The sequence below is a fragment of the Chelonia mydas genome, chromosome 3 (genome assembly GCF_015237465.2).
Source record: "Chelonia mydas isolate rCheMyd1 chromosome 3, rCheMyd1.pri.v2, whole genome shotgun sequence".
Lineage (NCBI taxonomy): Eukaryota > Metazoa > Chordata > Testudines > Cheloniidae > Chelonia > Chelonia mydas.
Window position 1 is genome coordinate 72,938,539 of NC_057851.1, and position 9,281 is coordinate 72,947,819.

At 42.5% G+C, this 9,281-nt stretch overlaps 1 protein-coding gene across 1 annotated transcript; it reads left to right on the forward strand.

Moving 5' to 3' along the window:
• Positions 1-1,743: 1,743 nt before the first annotated feature.
• On the forward strand, positions 1,744-9,281 carry TSTD3 (thiosulfate sulfurtransferase like domain containing 3). Its single transcript, XM_007067165.4, has 4 exons — positions 1,744-1,967; positions 5,927-6,097; positions 6,295-6,454; positions 9,069-9,281. The coding sequence occupies exons 1-4, from the start codon at positions 1,865-1,867 to the stop codon at positions 9,133-9,135; spliced, it is 501 nt and encodes a 166-aa protein (XP_007067227.2). The 5' UTR covers positions 1,744-1,864; the 3' UTR covers positions 9,136-9,281.

A 9,281-nucleotide genomic window follows, 5' to 3' on the forward strand; every position in this document is an offset into this window, starting at 1 on the left:
AAGCACATGTATAAGCCTGAATCCTGCAAATGCTTATGCATATGCTTGACTTTACTATCATGAGTAGTCCCATTGATTTCACTAGATCTATTCACAAAGTAATGTTGAGCATGTATGTAAGTGTTTTTGGGATCAGGGCCTAACTCATTTCAAGCTTTTTTCTAAGCACTGAATGCCAAAGGGTATGTTTACACTGCATCTGGGAGTGAGCCACCCAGCTCAGGTAGACAGACACGTACGAGCCCTGCTTGAGCTAGCATGCTAAAAATAGCAAGGTGGACATAGCAGCATGGGTGGTGGCTGAGGCTAGCCACCCATGTCCAAGCCTGCCTCACCCCCTGGATCTGAGCTCAGATAGCTAGTGTGAGCTACTGCCCATGTTGCAAGGCCCACAGTGTTATTTTTAGCGCACTAGCTTAAACTGAACTAGTGCAAGTTTGTCTAATCTGGGAGGCATTCTCCCAGCTGCAGTGTAGACATAGCCAAAATGGCTGTGGCTGTATGCGCAAGGAAATTGCTCTTTCCCCCCTCAGTCTTGGAATCAGATTTGTACAGATTTGATTGTAGCACTGGTGACTTAAATTTGAATTGTATTTAATAAGTTGTTTTAGTCTTTTGGGGAAGGGAGCTGTGTACATTTTCCTTGAGAAAATTGATGTACTTCTGAATTAGCATAAAGGCATCTAGATAACATGATAATGAGACCTTTAGAAATACTGTTGCTATGTTATTATTTTGGTACATGTATTTATAAGGCCTGTTCTCAAGGGGGAGGCTTGCATTTTTGTGTGGACATTTAAGGTTAAATTTTGACCCTGTGAGGATCAAACACAGATTGTGAGCAGCTTCCCCCAAAGGGTAAAAAATAATAAGGCAGGTGAAAAACTATTACTTTAAAAAACTTCACTATTTTAAGCCAATTTCATGAATTGGGGTTGGGGGTCTGACTCACTGCTTTTGAGCCTTTGAGATTCTTTGGGCCAATGCATTGGTCACTGTAGGGCCAAGGGCCTAGTTTATTGACTCCTAGTCCCTACTTTCACCTCTAAACTATGCTACCTCCTCTTTTAGGCTGAAGGTTGGAAAAGTTTATTATATGACATGACTGGTTTGCACCAGTGACAGGTCTTCCATGTGGAAATGTACAGCCACCATATGCCACCTGGCTGGCTGCTAGAGTCTTTATAAAAGCATTATAAAATACTCATCTTTTCAGTAATCCACATTATCTTATATATGTATAGAAACACACTTTTTAAAATCATACGCCCGATTGCTTGACAGAAAAACCACCGCTGCTCAACTTCTCATATGAGTTTCTCAACCTTTACACCAAAGACTTTTCGTTTCTTTGAAGAGACATTGTTTGTAAGATTGCTAGATGGGAGCTCTGCCCATAATGCTACCGGCTGAATCACCAGCCTGTAGCCTCAGCTGGTAGCACTACCCTTGCCATGTGGGAGTCCCAAGTTTGGAGCGATCTTTGCTCGCTGGGCTAGCTGAAGGGTAAACGCAGAAGCTTGCACTTGTTAGCTTAAGTCTGTTAAATTCCACATTAATTTTCAAACGTTGGCACTCCACAACAAGGATTTTTTTTTAATTAAGCAGAAAAATCAAATACTGGCGTGGGCCTCCACTTGTCCATTTCACGGGAAACCCCAGCTAGGAGCCCTCACTCAGCAAACTCCATCACCCCGCCTCACGCCCTCAATGGGCGCAGCCCAGCTGTCACGCGGGCAGGACCTTTCAGGGACTTGGCTCAGCAGGCCAGACAAGAGCGAGCTCCGCCTGTCGTGCGCTGCCTAGCGGGGTGGCCTGAGGGGAAACAGAGACGCACGCAGGCGCCGCTGCTTGGGGTCCGGTCATGTGGGGCTGCCGAGGGCTGAGCTGCGCAGCCCGGGTTCTGCTTGGTGTCCCGCAGGCGGGCGGGGGCTGGAGCAGCCGCGGCCGCCGCCCGCTGCAGCCCGGTGAGTAGGCGCCGTGCAGCCGGCTGTCCCGCTGGGCAGAGTGCCCGGCTTAGGCCGGAGAATGTTCCGAGCCCCTTTTAGGGGAGCGTCGGCAGGGGGCCGTGGCCATCGTGTGCGGGAGGCGAAGCTCCGTTCTTAGCGCGCAAGGGACAGGCGCAAGGCTTGGGGCACTGCTGCACGTGAAAGTGGCAGGGCTGGGGGGTGCGTGTGTCTGGCAGCTGCGGTGTAATGTTAAAAAAGTATTGCACGGCTGGGACTGAGCAGGCTCCTGCGAAGTGAGGTTACTCAATAGCATCCGCTGAAGCTGCTGCCCTGCCGTTGACTCTGGTATTACGCTCGCCTAGATTTTGTTTGCACTGTAGTAGTAGCCCTAGGTCCCACGATATTAGAGAGCCATGGTGGGTGTGGTGATACGGTAGAAGTTATGAGCTGACTGATCAACCTCTTTTGGAACCGGAAGTATGTGATCAGGCCCCAGAGACAAAAAAAGACAAATATGTTAAATGTAAACTTAAACCAAAAAAAAATTTTTTTTTTTGACAAGGTAAGGAAACTGTTTTTGTGCTTGTTTCACTTTAAACAATGATCGTTAAAAGCAACATTTTTATTCTGCATATTTAAGTTCCAAAGAAGTATTAAGTCAATGTTCAGTTGTAAACTTTTGAAAGAACAACCGTAATGTTTGTGCAGAGTTATGGACATTCCCTTCTTCGTTAGTGATTACAGAAGTCTAAGAAATGCGTGGGCCTTCTATAATCAGGCACACAAGGCCTGAAGACTCTAAGACTCTAAGACAATAGGCAGACCATGGGCCAAATTCAGACCATCAGATGCTTTTGAATGGACTCTGAAACCTTTTTAAAAAAACAGGAGTACTTGTGGCACCTTAGAGACTAACTTATTTGAGCATAAGCTTTTAAATTGCCACAGGTACTCTTGTTCTTTTTGCGGATACAGACTAACATGGCTGCTACTCTGAAACCTGACATCTTTTTATTACTTTATTGTTGGGTCGTGTGGTGTTATTTTTTGTCAAGGTCCAGACTCCAGAGAGAGAGAGAGAGAGGAGGGAAAAAAAATTGACTATCCTGGCTCTAGGATGACTGTACAAGCAGACAAGTGGTATCTGGAAAGTCAAGAGAATTTTAGCAATTGAAAAGGAAAGTGACTCTTAATCACTGTTAAATTTTATGTGAATGCTTCTAATTTAAAATGACTATGGCCCAGGTTTTTAAAGGTGTTTAGGTGTTGCTGAACTCAGTCCAATTGACTGTCAATAGGATTTTGGCTCCGAAGTGATTAAACTGCCTTTGAAATGACACAGGCTCCTAAATCAGTTAGGTGTTGGAATGCTGAGCACAGCAGCGCCAAAATACCTTAAAAATTTGAGTCTAAGTATCAGTCCTTTATACAAAGTGTTTTGTTTTTGCTGGAGGACATCTTGAAGGTATGATCACATATTTACTGGGAGTGCTAATAACTGAAGGAACAAATCTGAAATTAACAAACACACAACCAAAATAAGTATCTTTTTAGGCCTCTTTCTTATACATCATAAATCACTTTTTTTTTAAATTTCTATTTTTATTAACCTGATGGTAGCAATAAAAATGATTGTATGTAAGTGGAATGAGTCTATGACCAGCCAGTAGGAAACCAAGGATTGTAAATAAACATCCATTTTATAGTGCTTAAGAGTTTTATTAAAATGCAAATGAACCTGAGGGACAAGCACAATCCTTAACATAAATACTAGTAGAAAATACAGCCTGCATTTTTGTGATTAAGGCCTGCACCTGTGCTGATAGTAGGTTTCCCTCATAATTCTCAAGTTTCAAAAAGAAACAATTTCATTGTCAGTATTGATCAAAGATAGGAAGCAAATCCCACTTCTTTGATTGAGCCATCTCACAATACCTTTTTAAAATCCACTTTAGAACCTCACACAGAATAAACAGCCCAGTCCTTCCTGACTCTTGGAAAGAGAGAAACGTGTATATACTTTATTTCTAATTTTGGGAGGCACTAGGATAACCATGGTGACAGATAGTGGAATAACTCAGGCTCACATTAACATCTGTAAACTTGCCATATAGGGTATGTCTACACTATGAAATTAAGTCGATTTTATAGAAGTCAATTTTTAGAAACCAGTTTTATACAGTCGCTTGCGTATGTCCGCACTAAGTGCATTAAGTCGGTGGAGTGTCCACACTAAGTGCACCGCTCTGTAAGTTAATGTTACCGTGGCTAACATTAACTTACAGAGCGGTGCACTGTGGGTAGCTATCCCGCAGTTTCTGCAGTCTCCGCTGCCCATTGGAATTCTGGGTTAAGTTCCCAATGCCTGATGGAACAAAAACATTGTCGCGGGTGGTTTTGGGTACATGTCATTAGATCCCCCTCCCTCCATGAAAGCAACGGCAGACAATCGTTTCGCTCCTTTTTTCCTGGGTTACCCGTGCAGATGCTATACCACGGCAAGCATGGAGCCCGCTCAGCTCACCATCACTGTACGTCTCCTGGGTGCCGGTGGCAGATGCGGTACTGCATTGCTACACAGCAGCAGCTCCTTGCTTTCACGGCAGATGGTGCAGTAGGACTGATAGTTGTCGTACGTCTCCTGGCAGACCTCGGTGAGGTCGATCGGGGCACCTGGACAGATATGGCTATTCTCTTCTTAGAGCACTGAATGGGAGCCAGAGATTTCAGGTCATTTGCTTTAAGTTTTGTCTCATGGAGATTCAGCCCTGCCTGGAATATAATGCAAGCTGGAGGCTTCTGCCTCAGGATGCTCTTCCAGCCGGCAGCACCACATGGTCGCACCTACCCCTTGCTCCCATGGCTCATGATAACTGGACAGTAGTAAGGAGCAGTTCAACTATAGGCTGAGCAAGTGCAGAAAGTAGGAAATTTGTATGTTGGTAGAATGTGCCTTTGGACATTTAAAAGCTTGCTGGCGCTGTTTGCTGACTAGGTCAGACCTCAGCGCAACCAACATTCCCATTGTTATTGCTGTTTGCTCCATAATATCTGTGAGTAAGGGGGAAACGTTTATGGCGGGGTGGGAGGTTGAGGCAAATCACCTGGCATCCGATTTTGAGCAGCCAGACACCAGGGCAATTAGAGGAGCACAGCAAGGCGCACTGCACATCAGAGAGGCTTTGAAAACCAGTTTCATGACTGGCCAGGCGTCAGTGTGACAGTTGTGTGTTTCTCCTTAATGCAAACCCGCCCCCTTTGTTGATTTTCATTCCCTATAAGCCAACCACCCTCCCCACTTCAAAATAAAGTAACTATTGTTTTGAAACCATGCATTCTTCTTTTCCCCCTCCCCCCCCCCCCGCCTTCTAATCTGCAATAACCTCAGGGATGGAGATGATAGGGGGAGCGTAGAAACATTCTATGCTCTATGATTCTGGGGAACTGCATGGTCACCTGTGCTGCTAAGTTTGCCATGCTGACCAAACAGGAAATGAAATTCAAAAGTTCCCGGGGCTTTTCCTGTATACCTGGCTAGTGCATCGGAGTTCAAAGTGCTGTCCAGAGCGGTCACAATGGAGCACTCGGGGATAGCTCCTGGAGGCCAATACCATTGATTTGTGTCCACACTACCCCAAATTCAACCCAGGAAGGTTGATTTTTAGTGCTACTCCCCTTGTTGGGGAGGAGTACAGAAGTCCATTTTAAGAGCCCTTTAGGTTGACGGAATGGGGTTGGTTATGTGGACACAGTCTTTTTTTTTTTTTTTTTTTAAATCAACCTAACATGGCTAAATTCAACCTAACCCCGTAGTGTAGACCAGGCCTTAGTGAATTTTCAGTGATAAATTCCCCCAGATCGGCTTATCTTAATATTATTATTATTTATTAGCATGATTACTAGTAACCACCTTTTCCAAGATTTCTTTATGATTTTTCCTGCTTCTTGTGGGATGACAGTCCTTTTTCTTTCCCTAGGTTTGAGAACTGTTAATGTGATCTTTCGTAATCTTGACACTGCTGCTGATTGTAGTCTTTCCTATAAAGAACTCAAAGGCTTGCTAAAATCCCAAACGACTCTTATTGATGTTCGAGAGAAATGGGAAATTGGACAGTTTGGAAAAATTCCTGGATCCATCAACATACCATGTAAGTCATACATATCACTGAATAGTAACAAGATCAGAAACCTTTAAGCCTAAACTTGCAAGCAAACCCTGGTGACTTGTCATACATATTGCAACTTGTTTTTGTCAGACTCTTCTGGGAAACTAACTAGTATAAATCTTCACCAACAAAACTCCTTCATGAATTTCATATAAAAGACTTTGCATCTATTCTTGCAGTAGGTGAGGTTGTGGAAGCTCTACAGATGAACCCAAAAGACTTTAAAGAACAGTACAATCAAGATATGCCTGCTAAATCTGACCATCTAGTCTTTTCCTGCATGGCAGGAGTGCGAAGCAAGAAGGCATTGGATATTGCTATGTCTTTGGGCTTCAGCAGGTAAGCAATTGAGGTGCTGGCTGGGTAAGCTCCTGTATGGAGAACAGGATTAATGGGAAAAGTTGCTGTCTGCAAAGTAGACTGCTTCCTTGGTGGGCTCAGGGAGATTAGAGAGGCTGCAAAGACAGATGAAATCCCCCATTATTATTGCTTTTTTCAGTCTTCTTCATATTGACTGGGTACATATCACCTCAGGAAAAGATGCTCATAAAACGTCTAGAAGCTATAAATGATTGCTTCTTGGAGCAGCTTATCCTGGCACCCACAATGGAAGAGGCAATCTTTTATTTAGTCCCAAGTGGAGCACAGGCTCTGGTCCAGGAGGGAAATATAGCTGAACAGTTTGGTAATCGCGAGCATAATGTAATTAAACTTACCCTTGTAGGGGGGGCAAATGCCAAAGAAACCCACCATAGTAGCATTTAACTTCAAAAGGGGGAGCTGCACAAAAATGAGGAAGCTAGTTAAACAGAAATGACAAGGAACAGTCACAAGGGTGAAATGTCTGAAAACTGTAGGGAGACTAATTTAAAAACCCCATAATATAGGCTCAAACTAAGTGTATACCCCAAATCAAGACTAAACATAAGCTAAACAGCAGTGTAAAAGGTAATTACAGGCAAAAAGTCATTTTCTAAAAACTGGAAGTCAGCATAAACTTTGGCAAATCAAGTGTAAAAGTATAATTAGACAGGCCAAGAAAACTGGAAGATCAACTTGCAAAAAACAAAAACTAACAGCAAGAAAAATTAAGTACATCAGAAGCAGGATGTGCCAAAGGATTATCAAGGGGCTAAAGGAACACTCAAGAAAGACAAAGCTGTTGCAGGGAAGCTAAATGAATTCTTTTAATCAGTTTTTCACTGCAGTGAAAAATAGTGGGATTGCAACACCATACTCAAGGTGTTCCCTACCCCTCCTACTGCCAGAAGTATTTGGGACTAGCCACTATCAGAGACCAGATATTGGGCTAGGTGGACCACAGGTTTGACCTAGTATGGCCATTATCTTAAGGGTACAGGTGAAGATGTGAAAACAAATAGAATAACGAGTACCTAAACTGTTGGTGGTGTTTTTGTTTTAAATAAAGATGGTACTTTGCAGCTCTGCTCCCAGAATGTAGTTTGAGACATCTCTGGTCAATCAGTAACAAGCCTTTTCCCACTGCTGTCTGCTCTGCAAAACTAGAACAGCTCTGGGAGGCTGAACTGAATTCTCTTGTTGCATGTCAAAAAAAACTGTTGGCTGACTTTCAATTGCAGTGCCATCTGTGCAACCCTATTGTCGTCAAATCATGCCCTCAATTATATAATCCTTTGCTAGATTGCTCAGGTATATGGTAATTAAGGGCATAACATGATTGCACAGGTGTAAGATGAAAGCAGCACTTAGCTGCAGAATTCTTATTACTCAGGTTCCTCTTATCTAACCATCAATCTGACCTTCAGGCCGCAGGCGGAGTTTGGACTGCTGGCAGTCTTTGGTCTTGTAAACTGAGCAAATATTGAAGTGGAAATAGTTCATACCAAAATGGAACGCCATAATTCCAATCTTCTACTCTACTCTTCTGAGTAGAACCAGACTAAACCATCTATGACCTCACATTTGTTTTGTGTGTGGGTTGTGTCTGTGAAAACTGTCTGTTTTTCATACTGCTTCATAGAAAAGGCTCTTTTTTTGTTTTTTCCTTCTTAAGTTTGGTTACTTTGTAGATTGGAAAAACCTCCTCAGTTAATGTCAGTACACAGTTCTTTTTAAACTGTCATTCTGGCCCTAAATGCTCCACTACCCACCCACCTGCCCCTTTATGGTATCTTCTAGGCAGTATAGCATCTGGGAAGGTGTCGGGGACCAGTCAGATATTGAACCTTCTCTCCCTCACCTCCATTAATATAGGGAGTCTCCTTAACAATCTGAAATCCATATCACAAACATAACAGGTTAGCTAATGAAGAACTAGGAACCCATCAAACAAGTATGCATGGAAAACATGAGTGGTGGATTTAAAACAAAAACTCCAACTTTCTTAAACTAGTGCAAATGTGAGGCCAAAATGATCTTCACTGTAATGGTTTGAAATGTTAGCACTCTACCAATGCATTCAAGATGTTTATAAACTTCTCCTTAGAATGTATAGATCTGAATCTAGTCTCAAAGTGAGGTTTGGACTAAGCTGATAAGGACTAAATTGATACCACTTAAATCTCCCAAAGTAAAGTGAATCTACTCCTATTACACAACTACTTGATCAAACTTTATTTAAACATGGCCTGTGCTTTCTTTTTTTTCTTCTGAATGCAATATGCATTGACCATATGCCACCACTTGCTTGACATTAATCCCCCATGTTGTTCATTTTCTCTAATTGAAATAGGATCACTAAGTGAAAGTCAACCATAAAGACTACTGCAAAATATTTGCATTTTTGCTCTGTGAAACTAGGAGCAATTAGACTGTTTTGCAACAATGAACACTACCACTATTGTACAGTGTTTCTCAGAGAAACTAGAGAATACTTTTTTTTTAAAAAAAAGCAACTAGGCTTTATTCTTTTTGCACAAGATTACCAGCAATAACATCTCCATAACACTGACAATCTTCTGTGTACTTTCAGAGTTCAGCACTATGCTGGTGGCTTGGAGGAGTGGGCAAAATATGAACCACCAGAGACAACACAATGAAGATGAATTTTGGAATATAAGCCTTGTTATAGTGTCCTGATATTAATACAAGATATTACTAGCCTTGTGTGAAATAAGATTGAGAATGTGGGGTGAAGGGGAATATTTGTTTATATATGTAAACTTAATAAACACTGTTAAAAGTA

What these genes read in the sequence shown, in the direction of transcription:
- TSTD3 (XM_007067165.4), top strand. Translation starts at nt 1,865, where the DNA reads ATGTGGGGCTGCCGAGGGCTGAGCTGCGCAGCCCGGGTTCTGCTTGGT. An exon ending in CCGCCGCCCGCTGCAGCCCG is followed by an intron (nt 1,968 to 5,926) that starts GTGAGTAGGCGC and finishes TTCTTTCCCTAG; the next exon opens with GTTTGAGAACTGTTAATGTG. An exon ending in ATGTCTTTGGGCTTCAGCAG is followed by an intron (nt 6,455 to 9,068) that starts GTAAGCAATTGA and finishes GTGTACTTTCAG; the next exon opens with AGTTCAGCACTATGCTGGTG.